Source organism: Myiozetetes cayanensis, unplaced genomic scaffold (genome assembly GCF_022539395.1).
Source record: "Myiozetetes cayanensis isolate MyiCay16 unplaced genomic scaffold, myiCay2020 scf596, whole genome shotgun sequence".
Classification (NCBI taxonomy): Eukaryota; Metazoa; Chordata; class Aves; order Passeriformes; family Tyrannidae; genus Myiozetetes; species Myiozetetes cayanensis.
Genome location: NW_026087849.1, coordinates 1 through 23,373, shown reverse-complemented (window position 1 = coordinate 23,373; position 23,373 = coordinate 1). Strand labels below are relative to the sequence as shown.

The following is a 23,373-nucleotide window of genomic DNA, read 5'->3' as shown; positions in this document are numbered from 1 at the left end:
CGGAGCCAGGCCCGGGGGGGCGGGGCAAGGTCACGCTGAGGGGGGAGAAGATGGAGATGAGAGGGGGGAGGGGACACTTGGGGACAGGGAGTTGGGGACAGCTGGGGACAGGGAGATGGAGTTGGGGACAGCGATGAGATGGGGGAGGGGACAGGGAAGGGGCATGGGGATGAGATGGGGGAGGGGACAGTTGGGGACAGTTGGGGACAGTTGGGGGACATGGAGATGGTGGAGGGGACAGGAGGGACGGGGAGGGACATGGGGGCAGAGTTGGGGACATGGGGATGAGATGGGGGAGGGGACAGTTGGGGACATGGAGGGGACATGGAGATGGGGGAGGGGACAGGGAGGTGGATGGAGGTGACCCCAAGATGACCATGAAGGTGACCATGAAGGTGACCAGGAGATGACCATGAAGGTGACCAAGGAGGTGACCACTGAGGTGACCATGAAGGCCACCAGGTCCAGGTGGCCATGGTGGGGTTGGGGTGGCCACGGGGGGTCCAGGGTGGCCACAGGGGGTCCATTGGTGGCCACAGGGGCCAGGTGGTCACAGGGGGGTCCAGGTGGCCACAGGGGGTCCGTTGGTGGCCACGGGGGGTGTCCCCACCCCCCCCTCACCCTCCAGGTAGTTCCTGGCGATGAACTTGAGGGTCTCGTCCAGGAGGATGACGGGGAAGGAGATCTTGAGCACCATCAGCCAGTGGGTCAGGGTCAGCGGGGTCAGCTTGAAGATCATCTGGGGGGGGGACAGGGACAGGGGTGAGACCCCCAGGCCGGCCTGGGCCACCAAAACCAGCCCTGGGGCCACCAAACCCAATCTGGGGTCACCAAACCCCTCCCAGGGCCACCAAACCCAACCTGGGGCCACCAAACCCCCAAACCCCTCCCAGGGCCACCAAACCCCTCCCAGGGCCACCAAACCCAACCCTGGGCTACTGAACCCAACCCGGGGCTACTGAACCCAACCTGGGGCCACCAAACCCAACCCAGGGCTACTGAACCCAACCTGGGGTCACCAAACCCCCAAACCCCTCTCAGAGCCACCAAACCCAACCTGGGGCCACCAAACCCAACCTGGGGCCACCAAACCCCCAAACCCCTCCCAGGGGCCACCAAACCCAACTCGGGGCCACCAAACCCAACCTGGGACCACCAAACCCCTTGCAGGGGCCACCAACCCAATGTCCCCAAGGCCACTAACGCCCCACCCATGACCACCAGCCCCGAGGCCACCCCGTCTGGGTCCCCTCCTGTCCCCTCCCCGTGGGGTCCCTCCGTGTCCCCCAGGTCCCCCGAGTCCCTCCCCCATGTCCCCCCGTGGGGTCCCCTCCGAGTCCCCCCCGGTCCCCCCTTACGGGCAGGGGGTCGATGTAGAGGATGACGAAGTGCAGGGACATCGAGAGGCAGATGGAGCCCACCAGCCAAATGTTCACCCAGGGCGGCATCCGCGCCAGGGACTGGTTCTCTGACAGGCTGGGGGGACACCAGGGGTCACCAGGGGTCATTGGGGGTCACCAGGGGTCATTGGGGGGTCATTGGGGTCATGGGGGTCATGGGGGACACCCTGGGGTCAGGCAGAGCCCACCAGCCAAATGTTCACCCAGGGCGGCATCCGCGCCAGGGACTGGTTCTCTGACAGGCTGGGGGGACACCAGGGGTCACCAGGGGTCATTGGGGGTCACCAGGGGTCATTGGGGTCATCATGGGGGGCACAGATGGAGCCCACCAGCCAAATGGCACATCCGCGCCAGGGACTGGTTCTCTGACAGGCTGGGGGGACAGGGGGGGTCACCAGGGGTCATTGGGGTCACCAGGGGACATTGGGGACATCAGGGGGTCATTGGGGACACCAGGGGTCATTGAGAACACCAGGGGTCATTGGGGACATCAGGGGTCATTGGGGACATCAGGGGGTCACCGGGGATCGGGACGTGGTGGGACAGGGAGTGGGGGGTGGTGGTGATGGTGGTGGGTGATGAAGGTGATGAAGAGGAAGGTGACGAAGGTGTGGGTGATTTGGATGTGGGTGTGGGTGATGATGGTGATGATGATGAAGATGATGATGAGGAGGGTGATGAAGGTCTCTCCTCACCTGTTGAGGGCATTGCACATCTCGATGGTGACCAAGGTGTGGGTGGTGATGATGATGATGATGAAGGTGATGATGAAGGTGAAGGTGTGGGTGATGTGGGTGTGGGTGTGGATAATGATGGTGATGATGATGAAGATGAAGATGATGATGATGATGAAGGCCTGTCCCTCACCTGTTGAGGGCATTGCACATCTCGATGGTGACCAGCACCGACAGCGCCATCGTCATCGGCACCGGGGGATGGTGATGAAGATGAAGGTGTGGGTGATTTGGATGTGGGTGTGGGTGATGATGGTGATGATGATGAAGATGATGATGAGGAGGGTGATGAAGGCCTCACCTGTTGAGGGCATTGCACATCTCGATGGTGACCAGCACCGACAGCGCCATCGTCATCGGCACCGGGGGATGAAGGTGAAGGTGTGGGTGATGTGGGTGTGGGTGTGGATAATGATGGTGATGATGATGAAGGTGATGATGATGATGATGATGAAGGCCTGTCCCTCACCTGTTGAGGGCATTGCACATCTCGATGGTGACCAGCACCGACAGCGCCATCGTCATCGGCACCGGGGGATGGTGATGAAGGTGAAGGTGATGAAGGTGTGGGTGTGGGTGATGATGATGATGATGAAGATGAAGGTGATGATGAAGATGATGATGAGGAGGGGGATGAAGGCCTCACCTATTCAGGGCATTGCACATCTCGATGGTGACCAGCACCGACAGCGCCATCGTCATCGGCACCGGGGACTCGAAGATGTCGCAGTCGAGGCCCTCGAATTCCACGTTGTGCTCCGAGCACTGCATGAAGTGGGTCTGGGGGGCAGGGGGTCAGGGGGTCTCAGGGAGTTCCAGGGGGTCCCAGGAGGGGGGGACAAATTGGGGACACCCTGGAGGCTCCACTGGGACCTTCCTGGGGACGGAGGGGCCACCACGAGGAGAACGAAATGGGTCTGGGGGGGCGCAGGGAGGTCAGGGGGTCCCAGGGGGTCAGGGGGTCCCAGGGGTCATGAGGGTCCCAGGGGGTCCCAGGATGGGAGGACAAATTGGGGACACTGGGGGCTCCACTGGGACCTTCCTGGGGACAGAGGGGCCACCACGAGGAGCACGAAATGGGTCTGGGGGAGGCAGGGGGGTCAGGGGGTCTGGGGGGTCAGGGGGTCTCAGGGGGTTCAGGGGGGTCCCACAGGGTCCCCAGAGCCCCCCAGACTCACCAGTTGGTGGTAGGTGACGCTGGGCCCGTCCTCAGCGAAGAGGAACCACCAGGCGGCCGCGCCCACCGTGGCGGCCCCCACGTACCCTGGGGGGGAGAGAGGGTCAATGAGGGGGTGGGGGGCAACTGGGGACAACTGGGGGCAACTGGGACCAACTGGGATCATCTGGGACCACCTGGGGCCAACTGGGACCATCAGGGGCCAATTGGGGTCACTTGGGACCATCAGGGACCACCAGGGGCCAACTGGGGCCAACTGGGACCAATTGGGGTCACCTGACACCAGGGACCACCTGGGACCAACTGGGGCCACCTGGGGCCAACTGGGGCCACCTGGAGCCAACTGGGGCCGACTGGGACCACCTGGAGCCACCAACAATCACCCGGGGCCACCTGGGGCCAACTGGGGTCAACTGGGGCCAATTGGGGCCAACTGGGACCACCAGGGATCAATTGGGGTCACCTGACACCAGGGACCACCTGGGGCCAACTGGGGCCACCTGGGGCCAACTGGGGCCAACTGGGGCCAATTGGGGCCAACTGGGACCACCAGGGATCAATCAGGGTCACCAGGGACCATCAGGGACCACCTGGGGCCAACTGGGACCAACTGGGATCAACTGGGGCCAGCTGGAGCCAACCAGGGCCAACTGGGGCCAACTGGGGCCGACTGGGACCACCTGGAGCCACCAGCAATCACCTGGGACCAATTGGGGCCAACTGGGACCTTGAGGATGACCCGTGGGGGTCCCTGGGTGTTTTTGGGGGTCCCTGGTGGTCTGGGGGTGTTTTTGGGGGTCCCTGGGGGTCTCACCTCCGATGGCCAGGTATCTGAAGAAGAGCCAGCCACTGATGAGGGGCTCCTGGGGGCTGTTTGTGTGGGGTCCCTGGGTGACCCATGGGGGTCTGTGGGGGTCCCTGGGTGTTTCTGGGGGTCCCTGGGTGTTTTTGGGGGTCCCTGGGGGTCTCAGGGGGTCCCTGGGTGTTTTTGGGTGTTTTTGGGGGTCCCTGGGTGTTTCTGGGGGTCCCTGGGTGTTTTTGGGGGTCCCTGGGGGTCTCACCTCCGATGGCCAGGTATCTGAAGAAGAGCCAGCCGCTGATGAGGGGCTCCTTGGGGCTGTTTGTGTGGGGTCTCAGGGGGTCCCTGGGTGTTTTGGGGGGTCCCTGGGTGTTTTTGGGGGTCTCAGGGGGTCCCTGGGGGTCCCTGGGGGTCTCACCTCCGATAGCCAGGTATCTGAAGAAGAGCCAGCCGCTGATGAGGGGCTCCTTGGGGCTGCGGGGGGGCTTGTCCATGATGTCCAGGTCGGGGGGGTTGAACCCCAGGGCCGTGGCCGGGAGTCCGTCGGTCACCAAATTCACCCAGAGCAGCTGGACCGGGATCAGCGCCTCGGGCAGCCCCAGCGCCGCCGTCAGGAAGATGCTGGGGGCACTGGGAGTCACTGGGAGGCACTGGGAGGGGGTTAGGGGGCACTGGGACATGCTGGGAGGGGGTTAGGGGCACTGGGAGCACTGGGATGGAGCCTCGGGCAGCCCCAGCGCCGCCGTCAGGAAGATGCTGGGGGCACTGGGGTTACTGGGAGGCACTGGGAGGGGGTTAGGGGGCACTGGGAGGGGTTAGGGGCACTGGGAGGGGGTTAGGGGGCACTGGGAGGGGGTTAGGGGGCACTGGGAGCACTGGGAGCACTGGGATGGAGCCTCAGGCAGCCCCAGCGCCGCCGTCAGGAAGATGCTGGGGGCACTGGGAGTCACTGGGAGGCACTGGGACATGCTGGGACATGCTGGGAGGGGGTTAGGGGGCACTGGGAGGCACTGGGAGCACTGGGGTGGAGCCTCGGGCAGCCCCAGCGCCGCCGTCAGGAAGATGCTGGGGGCACTGGGAGGCACTGGGAGGCACTGGGAGGAGGGTTAGGGGGCACTGGGAGGGGTTAGGGGGCACTGGGAGGGGTTAGGGGGCACTGGGAGGCACTGGGAGCACTGGGATGGAGCCTCGGGCAGCCCCAGCGCCGCCGTCAGGAAGATGCTGGGGGCACTGGGGTTACTGGGAGGCACTGGGAGGGGTTAGGGGGCACTGGGAGGGGTTAGGGGCACTGGGAGCACTGGGATGGAGCCTCAGGGCAGCCTCAGCGCCGCCGTCAGGAAGATGCTGAGGGCACTGGGGTTACTGGGAGGCACTGGGACATGCTGGGAGGGTTAGGGGGCACTGGGAGGCACTGGGAGCACTGGGATGGAGCCTCGGGCAGCCCCAGCGCCGCCGTCAGAGGAAAGATGCTGAGGGCACTGGGGTTACTGGGAGGCACTGGGACATGCTGGGAGGGTTAGGGGCACTGGGAGGCACTGGGAGCACTGGGATGGAGCCTCGGGCAGCCCCAGCGCCGCAGTCAGGAAGATGCTGGGGGCACTGGGGTTACTGGGAGGCACTGGGAGGGGTTAGGGGCACTGGGAGGGTTAGGGGGGCACTGGGAGGCACTGGGAGCACTGGGATGGAGCCTCAGGCAGCCCCAGCGCCGCCGTCAGGAAGATGCTGGGGGCACTGGGGTTACTGGGAGGCACTGGGAGGGGTTAGGGGGCACTGGGGAGGGGGTTAGGGGGCACTGGGAGGGGTTAGGGGCACTGGGAGCACTGGGATGGAGCCTCGGGCAGCCCCAGCGCCGCCGTCAGGAAGATGCTGGGGGCACTGGGAGTCACTGGGAGGCACTGGGACATGCTGGGAGGGGGTTAGGGGGCACTGGGAGGCACTGGGAGCACTGGGATGGAGCCTCGGGCAGCCCCAGCGCCGCCGTCAGGAAGATGCTGGGGCACTGGGGTTACTGGGAGGCACTGGGACATGCTGGGAGAGGGGTTAGGGGGCACTGGGAGGCACTGGGAGCACTGGGATGGAGCCTCGGGCAGCCCCAGCGCCGCCGTCCAGGGAAGATGCTGGGGGCACTGGGGCTACTGGGAGGCACTGGGACATGCTGGGAGGGTTAGGGGCACTGGGAGGGATTAGGGGCACTGGGAGGGGTTAGGGGGCACTGGGAGGGGGTTAGGGGGCACTGGGAGGCACTGGGAGCACTGGGATGGAGCCTCGGGCAGCCCCAGCGCCGCCGTCAGGAAGATGCTGGGGGCACTGGGAGTTACTGGGAGGCACTGGGAGGGGGTTAGGGGGCACTGGGAGGGATTAGGAGGCACTGGGAGGGAGTTAGGGGGCACTGGGAGGCACTGGGAGCACTGGGATGGAGCCTCGGGCAGCCCCAGCGCCGCCGTCAGGAAGATGCTGGGGGCACTGGGGTTACTGGGAGGCACTGGGACACACTGGGACATGCTGGGAGCGGGTTAGAAGGGACTGGGAGGCACTGGGAGTACTGGAAGGGGATTTGGGGGGATTGGATGGGACTGGGAGGCACTGGGATGGACTGGGAGTGAGTGGGAAGGGGCCAAGAGGGAATTCAGACCGAATAAATGGCACTGGGAGGCGACTGGGATGGACTGGGATGTGCTGGGACGGGTTGGGATGTGCTGGGACGGGTTGGGATAAATTGGGATGGATTGGGAAGGACTGGGACAGGCTGGGATGGACTGGGAGGGACTGGGAGGGACTGGGATAAATTGGAATGGGCTGGGATAAATTGGGATGGACTGGGACAGGCTGGGATGAACTGGGATGGACTGGGATAAACTGGAATGGGTTGGGATAAATTGGGATGGACTGGGAAGGACTGGGATGGGCTGGGATGTGCTGGGATGGACTGGGATGAACTGGGATAAATTGGAATGGGCTGGGACAGGCTGGGATGGACTGGGCTGGACTGGGAGGGACTGGGACAGGCTGGGATGGGCTGGGATGGACTGGGATGGACTGGGAGGGACTGGGACAGGCTGGGATGGGCTGGGAAAGACTTGGATGGGCTGGGATAAATTGGGATAGACTGGAATGGACTGGAATGGGCTGGGACGGACTGGGATGGACTGGGAGGGACTGGGATAAATTGGAATGGGCTGGGACAGAGTGGGATGGACTGGGATGGGCTGGGATATGCTGGGACGGATTGGGATGGACTGGGATAAATTGGAATGGGCTGGGATGGACTGGGATGGACTGGGATGGGCTGGGATAGGCTGGGACGGACTGGGACAGACTGGGATGGACTGGGATGGACTGGGATGTGCTGGGATGGACTGGGATAAACTGGGATGGACTGGGACAGACTGGGATGGACTGGGAGGGACCAGGATAAACTGGGATGTGCTGGGATGGACTGGGATAAATTGGAATGGGCTGGGAAAAATTGGAATGGGCTGGGATAAATTGGGATGGACTGGGACAGGCTGGGATGGACTGGGATGAACTGGGATAAATTGGAATAGGTTGGGATAGACTGGGATAAACTGGAATGGGCTGGGATAAATTGGGATGGACTGGGATGGACTGGGATGTGCTGGGATGAACTGGGATAAACTGGGACGGGCTGGGACGGGCCAGGTCAGGGGGAGGGGCGGGCAAGGAGACGGGGTCGGCTGCTCTGATCCGGTGAACTGGTGAGAACTGGTGAGAACTGGTGCGGTGAACTGGTGCTGAACTGGTGTGCTGAACTGGTCTGAACTGGTGTTGAACTGGTGCTGAACTGGTGCTGACTGGGGGTGTGGGGGCTCACCAGACGACCTCGCCCACGTTGGAGGAGATGAGGTAGCGGATGAACTGCTTCATGTTGTTGTAGATGGCCCTGCCCTCCTCCACGGCCGCCACGATGGTGGAGAAGTTGTCGTCGGCCAGGACCATCTCCGAGGCCGTCTTGGCCACGGCCGTGCCCGAGCCCATGGCGATGCCGATCTCCGCCTTCTTCAGCGCCGGCGCGTCGTTCACCCCGTCCCCGGTCTGGGGGGGCACCAGAAAATCACACAGGGGGCTTAGGGGGGCACCCAGAAATCACCCACGGGCTCAGGGGGCACCCAGAAATCACCCAGGGGGCTCGGGGGGGCACCCAGAAATCACACAGGGGGCTTGGGGGGGCACCCAGAAATCACCCAGGGGGCTTGGGGGGGATTCAGAACTGACCCAGGGGCTCAGGGGGGGATTCAGAACTGACCCAGGGGCTCAGGGGGGGCACCCAAAAATCACTCCACTGGCTCGGGGACTCACAACTGACCCAGGGGCTCAGGGGGGGCACCCAAAAATCACCCACGGGCTCGGGGGGGATTCAGAACTGACCCAGGGGCTTGGGGGGACCCAAAAACTGCCTCAGATCCTTGGTGGGACCCAAAAACTGACCCAGGTCCTTGGTGGGACCCAAAAACTGACCCGGGTCCTTGGTGGGACCCAAAAACTGACCCAGGTCCTTGGTGGCACCCAAAAACTGACCCAGGTCCTTGGTGGGACCTCAAAAACTGCCTCAGGTCCTTGGTGGGACCCAAAAACTGCGTGAAACTGGTGGTGGGACCCAAAAACTGCCTCAAACCCTTGGTGGGACCCCCAGAACCACCTGGGACCCCAGAACCACCTCGAATCCTTGGTGGGACCCAAAAACTGACCCGGGTCCTTGGTGGGACCCAAAAACTGCGTGGAACTGGTGGTGGGACCCAAAAACTGCCTGAAACTGGTGGTGGGACCCAAAAACTGCCTCAAATCCTTGGTGTTTGACCCCAAACCCACGTCACTTGATGGCTGACCCCCAAAACCACGTCCATCCATGGCAGTTGACTCCCCCAACCCCCAGTGCCGCTCACCATGGCGGTGATCTCGTCGAAGGACTGCAGGAACTCGACCATCTTGTGGTGGAGCCCCAAACCCTCGTCCATCCCTGTCGTTTTGACCCCCAAGATTCCCCCAAAACCCCCCTAAATCCCCCCAATCTCCCCAGTATCCCGAGTGCCGCTCACCATGGCGGTGATCTCGTCGAAGGACTGCAGGAACTCGACCATCTTGTGGTGGAGCCCCAAACCCTCGTCCATCCCTGATGTTTGACCCCAGTTCCCCCCCCAGTTTCCCCAGTATCCCCCCAGTATCCCTGATCCCACTCACCATGGCGGTGATCTCATCGAAGGACTGCAGGAACTCGACGATCTTGTGGTGGAGCCCCAAACCCACCAATCAATCAATCCCAAACCCATCAATCCATGATGTTTGACCCCCAAAACCCCCCCAATCTCCCCAGTTCCCCCAGTACCCCCAGTCCCCCTCACCAAGGCGGTGATCTCGTCGAAGGACTGCAGGAACTCGATGATCTCGTGGTGGAGCCCCAAACCCTCATCCATCCATGATGTTTGACCCCCAATCTCCCCAGTTCCCCCAGTTCCCCCAGTCCCCTCACCATGGCGGTGATCTCGTCGAAGGACTGCAGGAACTCGACCATCTCGTGGTGGAGCCCCAAATCCTCGTCTATCCCTGATGTTTGACCCCCAAAACCCCCCTAAATCCCCCCAATCTCCCCAGTTCCCCCCAGTATCCCCAGTGCCCTCACCATGGCGGTGATCTCGTCGAAGGACTGCAGGAACTCGACGATCTTGGACTTGTGGGTGGGCTCGTGTGGTGGAGCCCCAAACCCTCATCCATCCCTGATGTTTGACCCCAGACCCTCATAAACCATTGGGGGACCCCCAAACCACATCAACCTGTGATAGTTGACCTCAAACCCTCATAGACCAATGGTGGACCCTCAAAACCTCATCTATTCACGATAGTTGACCCCCAAACCCACCCTAAATCCCCCAATACCCCCTCCATGGCTCACCATGGCGGTGATCTCGTCGAAGGACTGCAGGAACTCGACGATCTCGTGGTGGAGCCCCAAACCCACATCCATCCATGATGGTTGACCCCCAAAACCCCCCAATTCCCCAAAAGCCCCCAATTCTCCCATTTTCCCCAGTCCCCTCACCATGGCGGTGATCTCATCGAAGGACTGCAGGAACTCGACGATCTTGGACTTGTGGGTGGGCTCGTGTGGTGGAGCCCCAAACCCACTGACCCCCAAAACCCCCCCAATCTCCCCAGTTTCCCCCCAGTTCCCCCAGTCCCCCTCACCATGGCGGTGATCTCGTCGAAGGACTGCAGGAACTCGACGATCTTGGACTTGTGGGTGGGCTCGTGTGGTGGAGCCCCAAACCCTCGTCTATCCCTGTCATTTTGACCCCCAATCTCCCCAGTATCCCCCCAGTATCCCCAGTCCCCCTCACCATGGCGGTGATCTCGTCGAAGGACTGCAGGAACTCGACCATTTTGTGGTGGAACCCCAAACCCTCGTCCATCCCTGATGTTTGACCCCAGTATCCCCCCAGTTCCCCCCCAGTTCCCCCTTTGCCCTCACCATGGCGGTGATCTCGTCGAAGGACTGCAGGAACTCGACGATCTTGTAATGGAGCCCCAAACCCTCATCAACCCAAGACATTTGATCCCCAATCTCCCCAGTTTCCAATCTCCCCAGTATCCCCCCAGTCCCCCAGTGCCCTCACCATGGCGGTGATCTCGTCGAAGGACTGCAGGAACTCGACGATCTTGGACTTGTGGGTGGGCTCGTGTGGTGGAGCCCCAAACCCTCGTCTATCCCTGATCATTTTGACCCCCAATTTCCCAGTATCCCCCAGTTCCCCAGTGCCTCACCATGGCGGTGATCTCGCCGAAGGACTGCAGGAACTCGACGATCTTGGACTTGTGGGTGGGCTCGTGTGGTGGAGCCCCAGACCCTCATCCATCCATGATGTTTGACCCCCAATCTCCCCAGTATCCCCCCAGTTCCCCCAGTGCCCTCACCATGGCGGTGATCTCGTCGAAGGACTGCAGGAACTCGACGATCTTGGACTTGTGGGTGGGCTCGTGTGGTGGAGCCCCAGACCCTTGTCCATCCCTGACGTTTTGACCCCCAAAACCCCCCTAAAGCCCCCCAATCTCCCCAGTTCCCCCCAGTATCCCTGATCCCGCTCACCATGGCGGTGATCTCGTCGAAGGACTGCAGGAACTCGACGATCTTGTAATGGAGCCCCAAACCCTCATCAACCCAAGACATTTGATCCCCAATCTCCCCAGTTTCCCCCCCAATCTCCCCAGTATCCCCCCAGTCCCCCCAGTGCCCTCACCATGGCGGTGATCTCGTCGAAGGACTGCAGGAACTCGACGATCTTGGACTTGTGGGTGGGCTCGTGTGGTGGAGCCCCAAACCCTCGTCTATCCCTGTCATTTTGACCCCCAATTTCCCAGTATCCCCCCAGTTCCCCCAGTGCCCTCACCATGGCGGTGATCTCGTCGAAGGACTGCAGGAACTCGACGATCTCGTGGTGGAGCCCCAAACCCTTGTCCATCCCTGACGTTTTGACCCCCAAAACCCCCCTAAATCCCCCCAATCCCCCCAGTTTCCCCAGTGCCCTCACCATGGCGGTGATCTCGTCGAAGGACTGCAGGAACTCGACGATCTTGGACTTGTGGGTGGGCTCGTGTGGTGGAGCCCCAAACCCTCATCCATCCATGATGTTTGACCCCCAATCTCCCCAGTATCCCCCCAGTTCCCCCAGTGCCCTCACCATGGCGGTGATCTCGTCGAAGGACTGCAGGAACTCGACGATCTTGGACTTGTGGGTGGGCTCGACGCGGGCGAAGCAGCAGGCTCTCCGGCAGGCCTCGCGCTGCTCGCCCAGGGGGAGGTCGTCGAACTCGCGGCCGGTGTAGGCGCGGCCCGACACGTCCTCGTCCTCGCCGAAGATGCCGATGCGGCGGCAGATGGCGATGGCCGTGCCCTTGTTGTCGCCGGTGATCATGATGACGCGGATGCCGGCGTCGCGGCACAGCCGGATCGACCCCATCACCTCCTTGCGCGGCGGGTCCAGCATCCCCACGCAGCCCACGAACGTCAGGTCCGTCTGGGGGGGGGGAAATGGGGGGGTGAGGGGAGATCGAAAATGGGGGTGGGGGCCAAAAATGGGGGTGGGGACCCCAAAAGGGAGTGGGGACCCTAAAATGGGGTGGGGACCCCAAGAATGGGGTAGAGAGGGACAGGAACCCAAAAATGGGGATGGGGACCCCAAAATGGGGTAGGCAGGGACAGGAACCCAAAAAATGGGGGTGGGGACCCAAAAATGGGGGTGGGGACTCCAAAAATGGGGCAGGGAGGGACAAGAACCCAAAAATGGGGGTGGGTAAGGGGGAGATCAAAAATGGGGGTGGGACCCTAAAAATGGGGGTGGGGACTCCAAGAATGGGGAAGGAGGGACAAGAACCCAAAAAAATGGGGGGGTGGGTGAGGGGGGAGACCAAAAATTGGGGATGGGGAACCCAAAAATGGGGTTGGGAGGGACAGGAACCCAAAGAAATGGGGTAGAGAGGGACAGGAACCCAAAAAATGGGGGGTGGGGACCCTAAAAATGGGAGTGGGGACCCCAAAAATGGGGTAGGGAGGGACAAGAAACCAAAAAAATGGGGTAGGGAGGGACAGGAATCCAAAAAAATGGGAGGTGGGGACCCCAAAAATGGGGGGTGGGGACCCCAAAAATGGGGCAGGGAGGGACAGGAACCCAAAAAATTAGGGGGTGGGGACCCCAAGAATGGGGTAGAGAGGGACAAGAACCCAAAAAATGGGGAGGTGGGGACCCCAAGAATGGGGCAGGGAGGGACAGGAAACCAAAAAAATGGGGGGGTGGGAACCCAAAAATGGGGTAGGGAGGGACAGGAAACCAAAAAAATGGGGGGTGGGGACCCTAAAAATGGGGGGTGGGGACCCCAAAATGGGGTAGAGAGGGACAAGAAACCAAAAAAATGGGGGTGGGTGAGGGGGAGCCTAAAAATGGGTGGGGGACTCCAAAATGGGGGTGGGGACCCCAAAAATGGGGTAGGAGGGACAGGAACCCAAAAATTGGGGTGGGGACCCCAAGAATGGGGTAGAGAGGGACAGGAACCCAAAAATGGGGGTGGGGACCCTAAAATGGGGGAGTGGGGACTCCAAAAATGGGGTAGGGAGGGACAAAAACCAAAAAAATGGGGCAGGGAGGGACAGGAACCCAAAAAATGGGGGGGTGGGTGAGGGGGGAGCCCAAAAAATGGGGGTGGGGACCTCAAGAATGGAGTAGGGAGGGACAGGAACCCAAAAAATTGGGGGATGGGGGAGAGGGGAACCCACTAGAGAAGGTTCTGGGTGGTCGTGGAGGGTCAAGAACCCCAAAAAACAACTTTCCCCCTTCCTGCAGACCCCAGACCCCCAAAAAGACCCCAGACCCCCAAAAATTGACTTTTTAACCCCTTCCTGCAGACCCCAGACCCCCCAAAAATTGACTTTAACCCCTCCCTGCAGACCCCAGACCACCCCAAAAGACCCCAGACCTCCCCACAATTGACTTTAACCCCTTCCTGCAGACCCCAGACCCCCCAAAAAAGACCCCAGACCCCCCAAAAATTGACTTTAACCCCTTCCTGCAGACCCCAGACCCCCAAAAATTGACTTTAACCCCTTCCTGCAGACCCCAGACCCCCAAAAAGACCCCAGACCCCCAAAATTGACTTTAACCCTCCCTCCCCTCAGACCCCAGACCCCCCAAAACCATCCCAGAGCCCCCAAAAATTGACTTTAACCCCTCCCAGCAGACCCCAGACCCCCAAAATTGACTTTAACCCTTCCTGCAGACCCCAGACCCCCAAAAACACCCCAGACCCCCCAGAAATTGACTTTAACCCCTCCCTACAGACCCCAGACCCCCCAAAACCATCCCAGAACCCCCCAAAAATTGCCTTAGACCCCTCCCCCGGCCCCACCCACCTCGTACTCGGCGAACTTGGCGGAGTCCTCGAGCGCCATCTCCTCCCTTTTTGGGGGGGTGTCCCGCGTGGCCAGCGCGAGGCAGCGCAGCGTGTCCCGCCCCGTGCCCCACTCGCGGATCACGGCCTGGATCTTCTCCTTCACCGCCGGCGTCAGCGGCACCCGCGTGGTGCCCACGCGGACGTAGTTACAGCGATCGATCACCCCCTCGGGGGCTCCCTGAGGCAAAAAATGGGTGAAAATAGGAAAAAAATGGGATTTATGGGGGGTGGTGCCCACGCGGACGTAATTACAGCGATCAATGACCCCTTCAGGGGCTCCCTAAGGCAAAAAAATGGGATTTATGGGGTTAAAAATGGGATTTATGGGGGGAAAAAATGGGATTTGGGGGGGTGGTGCCCACGCGGACGTAATTACAGCGATCGATCACCCCCTCGGGGGCTCCCTAAGGCAAAAAAATGGGGAAAAAATGGGTGAAAATAGGAAAAAAATGGGATTTATGGGGCGTGGTGCCCACGCGGACGTAGTTACAGCGATCAATAACCCCCTCGGGGGCTCCCTAAGGCAAAAAAATGGGGTTAAAAATGGGTGAAAATGGGATTTATGGGGGGTGGTGCCCACGCGGACGTAGTTACAGCGATCGATCACCCCCTCCGGGGCGCCCTGGGGGGAAAAATGGGAAAAAATGGGAAAAAATTAAAAAAATGGGGTTAAAAATGGGATTTATGGGGGGTGGTGCCCACTCGGACGTAGTTACAGCGGTCGATCACCCCCTCGGGGGCGCCCTGGGGGGAAAAAATGGGGTTTGGGGGGAAAAAAATGGGATTTGGGGGGAAAAAATGGGATTTATGGGGGCGTGGTGCCCACGCGGACGTAGTTACAGCGGTCAATGACACCCTCGGGGGCTCCCTGAGGCAAAAAAATGGGTTAAAAATGGGATTTATGGGGCGTGGTGCCCACGCGGACGTAATTACAGCGATCAATGACACCCTTCGGGGGCTCCCTGGGGGGAAAAAATGGGGAAAAAATGGGAAAAAATTTAAAAAATGGGGTTAAAAATGGGATTTATGGGGGGTGGTGCCCACGCGGACGTAATTACAGCGATCGATCACACCCTCGGGGGCTCCCTGGGGGGAAAAAATGGGAAAAAATGGGTGAAAATAGGGAAAAAATGGGATTTATGGGGGGTGGTGCCCACGCGGACGTAATTACAGCGATCGATCACACCCTCGGGGGCTCCCTGGGGGGAAAAAATGGGAAAAATGGGTGAAAATGGGGTTAAAAATGGGATTTATGGGGGCGTGGTGCCCACGCGGACGTAATTACAGCGGTCAATGACACCCTCGGGGGCTCCCTGAGGCAAAAAATGGGAAAAATGGGGTTAAAAATGGGATTTATGGGGGGTGGTGCCCACGCGGACGTAATTACAGCGATCGATCACACCCTCCGGGGCTCCCTGGGGCAAAAAATGGGATTTATGGGGTTAAAAATGGGATTTATGGGGCGTGGTGCCCACGCGGACGTAATTACAGCGATCAATGACACCCTCAGGGGCTCCCTAAGGGGAAAAAATGGGTGAAAATAGGAAAAAAATGGGATTTATGGGGCGTGGTGCCCACGCGGACGTAGTTACAGCGATCAATGACGCCCTCGGGGGCGCCCTGGGGGGGAAAATGGGGTGAAAATGGGAAAAAATGGGATTTGAGGGGGTGGGATGAGTATTTGGGGGTGGGTCATTGATTTGGGGGGTTGGGATGAGGATTTGGGGTGGTGGGTCACTGATTGGGGTGGTGGGACATTGATTTGGGGGGGTGGGACACGTTGGGATGGGGTGGAACACGTTGGGATGGGGTCAGGGACCCTCCTGGGGACCCCCCAGGTGTCCCACTGAGGTCCCAGATGACCCAGGTGACCCCCTGAGGTGCCCCAGGTGACCCCCAGGTGCCCCCCAGATGACCACCTGAGGTGCCCCAGGTGCCCCTCAGGTGCCCCCCAGGTGACACAGGTGACCCCCAGGTGCCCCAGATCCCCCCCAGGTGCCCCCCAGGTGCCCCCCAGGCGCCCACCTTGACGAACATCTTGTTGCCCACGGCCGCCCTCGAGGCCTTGGCCGGGGAGCAGAAAACGGACATGGATTTACGGTCCCGGGAGAACTCCAGGGTGAACTCCTTCTTCATCAGCTGCTTGATCACCTGGGGGGACAGGGGACATCACTGGGGACATCATTGGGGACATCATTGGGGACATCATTGGGGACATTGGGGACACTCAGGGGACATTGGGGACACTCAGGGGACATTGGGGACATCATTGGGGACATTGGGGACATCATTGGGGACATTGGGGACACCCAGGGGACATTGGGGACATTGGGGACATCATTGGGGACATTGGGGACATTGGGGACATCATTGGGGACACTGAGGGCACACAGGGTGAACTCCTTCTTCGTCAGCTGCTTGATCACCTGGGGGGACAGGGGACATTGGGGACATCATTGGGGACATTGGGGACATTGGGGACACTCAGGGGACATTGGGGACACCATTGGGGACATTGGGGACATCATTGGGGACACTCAGGGGACATTGGGGACATTGGGGACACCCAGGGGACATTGGGGACACTGAGGGCACACAGGGTGAGCTCCTTCTTCATCAGCTGCTTGATCACCTGGGGGACAGGGGACACTCAGGGGACATTGGGGACATTAGGGACACTCAGGGGACATCATCACTGGGGACACTGAGGGCACACAGGGTGAACTCCTTCTTCATCAGCTGCTTGATCACCTGGGGGGACAGGGGGGACACTCAGGGGACATCATTGGGGACATTGGGGACATTGGGGACATTGGGGACATTGGGGACATCATTGGGGACATTGGGGACATTGGGGACACTGAGGGCACACAGGGTGAACTCCTTCTTCATCAGCTGCTTGATCACCTGGGGGGACATTGGGGACATCATTGGGGACATTGGGGACACACAGGGGACATTGGGGACATCATTGGGGACATCATTGGGGACATTGGGGACACTCAGGGGACATTGGGGACACCCAGGGTGAACTCCTTCTTCATCAGCTGCTTGATCACCTGGGGACACAGGGGGGACATTGGGGACATCATTGGGGACATTGGGGACATTGGGGACACTGAGGGCACACAGGGTGAACTCCTTCTTCATCAGCTGCTTGATCACCTGGGGGGACATTGGGGACATTGGGGACATTGGGGACATTGGGGACACCCAGGGTGAACTCCTTCTTCATCAGCTGCTTGATCACCTGGGGGACATTGGGGACATTGGGGACATTGGGGACACTCAGGGGACATTGGGGACATCATTGGGGACATTGGGGACACCCAGGGGACATTGGGGACATTGGGGACACTCAGGGGACATCATTGGGGACACTGAGGGCACACAGGGTGAACTCCTTCTTCGTCAGCTGCTTGGTCACCTGGGGGGACACAGGGGACATTGGGGACACCCAGGGGACATTGGGGACACTCAGGGGACATTGGGGACATTAGGGACACTGGGGACATTGGGGACATCATTGGGTGACACTCCTTGCTACATCAGTTGCTTGATCACCTGGGGACACCCAGGGGACATTGGGGACATCATTGGGACACTCAGGGACATCATTGGGGACACTGAGGGATCACAGGGTGAACTCCTTCTTCATCAGCTGCTTGATCACCTGGGGGGACAGGGGGGACATTGGGGACATCACTGGGGACATTGGGGACACCCTTGGGGACATTGGGGACATTGGGGACACTCAGGGGACATTGGGGACATCATTGGGGACATCATTGGGGACATTGGGGACACTGAGGGACATCATTGGGCGACACTCTAGGGACATTGGGACATCAGGTGACATCATTGGTGACACTCACTGGGGACATTGGGGACATCAGAGGGGACATTGGGGACACTCAGGGGACATTGGGGACATCATTGGGGACACTGAGGGCACACAGGGTGAGCTCCTTCTTCATCAGCTGCTTGATCACCTGGGGACCACAGGGGGGACATTGGGGACACTCATTGGGGACATTGGGGACATTGGGGACATTGGGGACATCCTCAGTGCGATCATCATTGGGGACATTGGGGACACTAGGGACATTGGGGACACTTAGGAGGACACTGGGACACTGAGGGCACACAGGGTGAACTCCTTCTTCATCAGCTGCTTGATCACCTGGGGGGACACCACAGGGGACATCATTGGGGACATTATTGGGGACATCATTGGGGACACCACAGGGGACATTGGGGACACTCAGGTGACCCAGGTGACACAGAGGTGACACAGGTGACAATGACACACAGGTGACACTCACAGCATTGCAGGCATTGGCCCTCTCCACCTTGGAGAGCCCCCTGACGTCGGTGTTGAAGACACCGGGACATGGGGTGATCAATGACCAGGGGTGATCAATGACCAGGGGTGACTCAGGGGTGACCCAGGTGACCCAGGTGACACAGGTGACACAGGTGGCACTCACAGCATTGCAGGCATTGGCCCTCTCCACCTTGGAGAGCCCCCTGACGTCAGTGTTGAAGACACCGGGACATGGGGACAGGGGGTGACACAGGGGTGACACAGGTGACTCAGGGGTGACACAGGTGACTCAGGTGGCACTCACAGCATTGCAGGCATTGGCCCTCTCCACCTTGGAGAGCCCCCTGACGTCGGTGTTGAAGACACCGGGACGGGGGGGTGATCAATGACCAGGGGGTGATCAATGACCAGGGGTGACTCAGGGGTGACACAGGTGACACTCAGGTGGCACTCACAGCATTGCAGGCATTGGCCCTCTCCACCTTGGAGAGCCCCCTGACGTCGGTGTTGAAGACACCGGGACAGGGGGTGATCAATGACCAGGGGTGATCAATGACCAGGGGGTGATCAATGACCAGGGGGTGACACTGAGGGGACAGGGGTGACAGGGGTGACTCAGGTGACACTGAGGTGACACAGGTGACACAGGTGACACAGTGACACTCACAGCATTGCAGGCATTGGCCCTCTCCACCTTGGAGAGCCCCCTGACGTCGGTGTTGAAGACACCGGGACGGGGGGGTGATCAATGACCAGGGGGTGACACTGAGGGGACAGGGGTGACACAGGTGACACAGGTGACACAGGTGACTCAGGTGGCACTCACAGCATTGCAGGCATTGGCCCTCTCCACCTTGGAGAGCCCCCTGACGTCGGTGTTGGAGACACCGGGACAGGGGGTGATCAATGACCAGGGGGTGACACTGAGGGGACAGGGGTGACACAGGTGACACACAGGTGACAATGACACTCAGGTGACACTCACAGCATTGCAGGCATTGGCCCTCTCCACCTTGGAGAGCCCCCTGGCATCGGTGTTGAAGACACCGGGACATGGGGACAGGAGGACAGGGGGTGACACAGGGGTGACACTGAGGGGACAGGGGTGACACAGGTGACACAGGTGTGACACAGGTGACAATGACACTCAGGTGACACTCACAGCATTGCAGGCATTGGCCCTCTCCACCTTGGAGAGCCCCCTGACGTCGGTGTTGAAGACACTGGGACAGGGGGACAGGGGGTGATCAATGACCAGGGGTGATCAATGACCAGGGGGTGACACAGGTGACACAGGTCACTCAGGGGTGACACAGGTGACACACAGGTGACAGTGACACTCACAGCATTGCAGGCATTGGCCCTCTCCACCTTGGAGAGCCCCCTGACGTCGGTGTTGAAGACACCGGGACATGGGGACAGGGGGTGACACAGGGGTGACACTGAGGGGACAGGGGTGACACAGGTGACTCAGGGGTGACACAGGTGACAATGACACTCAGGTGACACAGGTGACACTCACAGCATTGCAGGCATTGGCCCTCTCCACCTTGGAGAGCCCCCTGACGTCGGTGTTGAAGACGTTCATCTTCTCCACCAGGCACGTCAGCGCCGTCTCCGTCGCCTCCCCCACCTTCTCGTAGACCCCCTTGGCCTGCGGGGACACCGGGGGGGGGGGTCACTCTGGGGACATTTGGGGACATTTGGGGACATTTGGGGACGCTGGGGACAGTCAGGGATGGGGGGGAGAGGTGTCACCTCGTTGTAGTCCAGGGAGGAGTCGTTGCAGAGGGCGCAGATGGTGGCCAGTTCCACCAGTCCATCGTACTGGCCAGCCTTGACCGGCCGGTCCTGCTTCAGCCTGGGGACATTTGGGGACACTCAGGACATTGGGGACATTGGGGACATTGGGGACATCATTACTGGGACATTGCACATCATTGGGGACATTGGGGACATTGGGGACATCATTGGGGACATTGGGGACACTCAGGGACATTGGGGACACTGGGGCCAGTTCCACCAGTCCATCGTACTGGCCAGCCTTGACCGGCCGGTCCTGCTTCAGCCTGGGGACATTGGGACATTGGGGACACTCAGGGACATTGGGGACATTGGGGCCAGTTCCACCAGTCCATCGTACTGGCCAGCCTTGACCGGCCGGTCCTGCTTCAGCCTGGGGACATTGGGCATACTGTGATCACTCAGGACATCAGGGGACATTGGACACTCAGAGCACATTGTAGACATTAGAATACAATTGGGACACTTGGGACATCACATGTGGATTACTGGGGACATTGGGACACTTAGGACATTGGACACACATTGGGGACATTGGGGGCACTCAGGGACATTGGGGACATTGGGGACATCATTGGGGACACTCAGGGACATTTGGGGACATTTGGGGATTGGGGACACTCAGGGACATTGGGGACATTGGGGACATCATTGGGGACACTCAGGGACACTCAGGGACATCATTGGGGACATTGGGGACACTCAGGGACATTGGGGACATTGGGGACATCATTGGGGACACTCAGGGACACTCAGGGACATTGGGGACATCATTGGGGACATTTGGGGACATTGGGGGACATTGGGGACATCATTGGGGACACTCAGGGACATTGGGGTGATTTTTTTGGGTCCCCCCTGGTTGGTTTTGGGGTCCCCCCACTCACACTTCCCCCTCAGGGGCGTGGGTGGAGGGGATTTGGGGGGTCCTGGGTGGGGTTTTTGGGGTTCCCCCTGGGTGTTTTTGGGGTCCTGGGTGTGATTTTGGGTGTGATTTTGGGGTCCCCCCACTCACACTTCCCCCTCGGGGGCGTAGGTGGAGGAGATTTGGAAGGTCCTGGGTGGGGTTTTGGGTGGGATTTTGGGGTCCTGGGTGGGATTTTGGGTTCCCCCTGGGTGTTTTTAGGGTCCCGGGTGTTTTTGGGGTCCTAGGTGGGATTTTTTGGGGTCCTGGGTGTGATTTTGGGGTCCCCCCACTCACACTTCGCCCTCGGGGGCGTAGGTGGAGGGGATTTGGGGGGTCCTGGGTGGGATTTTGTGTGGGATTTCGGGGTCCCCCCACTCACACTTCGCCCTCGGGGGCGTAGGTGGAGGGGATTTGGGGGTCCTGGGTGGGATTCTGGGGGTCCTGGGTGGGGTTTTGGGGTCCTGGGTGTGATTTTGGGGTCCCCCCGGGTGTTTTTAGGGGTCCTGGGTGTGATTTTGGGTGTGATTTTGGGGTCCCCCCACTCACACTTCTCCCTCGGGGGCGTAGGTGGAGCCGGTGATGGAGAACTCGCTGAGGGAGCAAACGTCGCCGTCCACCTTGTCCAGGATGAACATCTGGGGGGAGGGAAATTTGGGGTCACTGGGGGGGAACTTGGGGTCACAGGAAAGGTTTGGGGTCACTGGGGGGATTTTGGGGTCACAGGGGGGATTTGGGGTCGCAGGGGGGATTTGGGGTCACAGGGGGTTTGGGGTCCCTGGAGGAATTTTTGGAGCCCTGGGGGTGTTTTGGGGCAGTTTTTGGGGTATTTTGGGGTATTTTGGGGTGTTTTTGAGGTATTTTGGGGTCCCACCTTGCAGACAGACATCTGGTTGGTGGTGAGGGTGCCTGGGGGTGTTTTGGGGCAGTTTTTGGGGTATTTTAGGGTGGTTTTGGGTTATTTTGGGGCAGTTTTGGGTCCCACCTTACACACAGACATCTGGTTGGTGGTGAGGGTGCCTGGGGGTATTTTAGGGCAGTATTTTGGGGTATTTTTGGGGTATTTTAGGGTGGTTTTGAGGTATTTTGGGGTATTTTGGGGCAGTTTGGGGTCCCACCTTGCAGACAGACATCTGGTTGGTGGTGAGGGTGCCTGGGGGTGTTTTGGGGCAGTTTTTGGGGTATTTTGGGGTATTTTGGGGCAGTTTTTGGGGTATTTTGGGTTATTTTGGGCAGTTTTGGGTCCCACCTTGCAGACAGACATCTGGTTGGTGGTGAGGGTGCCGGTCTTGTCGGAGCAGATGACCGAGGTGCAGCCCAGGGTCTCCACCGAGGGGAGGCTCCTGACGATCGCGTTCTTCTTGGCCATCCTGCGCGTGCCCAGCGCCAGGCACGTCGTGATCACCGCGGGGAGGCCTTTTTGGGGGGACACCTCGGGCTCACCGGGGCGGCCACCGGACCACCTGGGTGGCCACCGGGCCCAACAGAGCCACGGGGTGATCAGTGGACCCAACTGACCCATGGGTGATCAGCCACCGGTGACCTGACCAGGGTGGCCACCAGATCTCTGGGGTGGCCACCAGACCCAACAGAGCCATGGGGTGGCCACCAGATCTCTGGGGTGGCCACCAGACCACCTGGGTGGCCACCAGGCCCAACAGAGCCACGGGGTGGCCACCAGACCTCTGGGGTGGCCACCGGACCACCATGGGGTGGCCACCAGTCCCAACAGGGCCATGGGGTGGCCACAAATGACCTCCTGGACCCCAAAAGTGACCACGGACGGTCCATAAATGACCATGGACGGTCCCCAAGACCCCATAAATGACCTTGGATGGTCCATAAATGACCTCAGGTGGTCCCCAAAGCCCCAGAGGTGACCACGAATGACCTTCTGGACCCCATAAATGACCATGGGTGGTCCCCAAAGCCCCCAATGTCCCAAAGCCCCCAAACCCCAGACCTCCCCAGACCCCACAGACCTTCAGGGATGGCAGCCACGGCCAGGGCCACGGCGATCTTGAAGTAGTAGATGGGGGTCAGAGCCCCCATCAATGACCATGGGTGGTCCCCAAGCCCCATAAATGACCATGGGTGGTCCCCAAAGCCCCCAGACCCCCAGACCTCCAGACCCCCAATACCTTCAGGGATGGCGGCCACGGCCAGGGCCACGGCGATCTTGAAGTAGTAGATGGGGTCAGAGACCCCATCAATGACCATGGGTGGTCCCCCATAAACGACCATGGGTGGTCCCCAAAGCCCCAGCCCCCAGACCCCC

General features: G+C 60.2%; 1 protein-coding gene across 1 annotated transcript; it reads right to left on the bottom strand.

Annotated features, from left to right (window-relative positions):
* Positions 1–23,339, bottom strand: LOC126650249 (sarcoplasmic/endoplasmic reticulum calcium ATPase 1). The gene is made up of 15 exons (XM_050334806.1): positions 23,237–23,339; positions 22,345–22,511; positions 21,645–21,733; positions 20,147–20,249; positions 19,911–20,042; positions 16,087–16,212; positions 14,021–14,239; positions 11,799–12,134; positions 7,943–8,163; positions 4,529–4,731; positions 3,313–3,398; positions 2,781–2,914; positions 1,359–1,476; positions 622–739; positions 1–35 (listed from the first exon to the last, which is right to left on the bottom strand). The coding sequence occupies exons 1-15, from the start codon at positions 23,337–23,339 to the stop codon at positions 31–33; spliced, it is 2,160 nt and encodes a 719-aa protein (XP_050190763.1). The 3' UTR covers positions 1–30.
* Positions 23,340–23,373: the final 34 nt, after the last annotated feature.

Excerpts from the sequence above, each read along its gene's own strand:
- LOC126650249 (XM_050334806.1), bottom strand. The coding sequence starts at position 23,339 with ATGGTCGTTTATGGGGGACCACCCATGGTCATTGATGGGGTCTCTGAC. Across the intron at positions 20,250-21,644 it reads TACGCCCCCGAGGGAGAAGT|GCTGAAGCAGGACCGGCCGG; the intron begins GTGAGTGGGGGG and ends AAATGTCCCCAG. Across the intron at positions 3,399-4,528 it reads CAGATACCTGGCTATCGGAG|GGTACGTGGGGGCCGCCACG; the intron begins GTGAGACCCCCA and ends TCTCCCCCCCAG.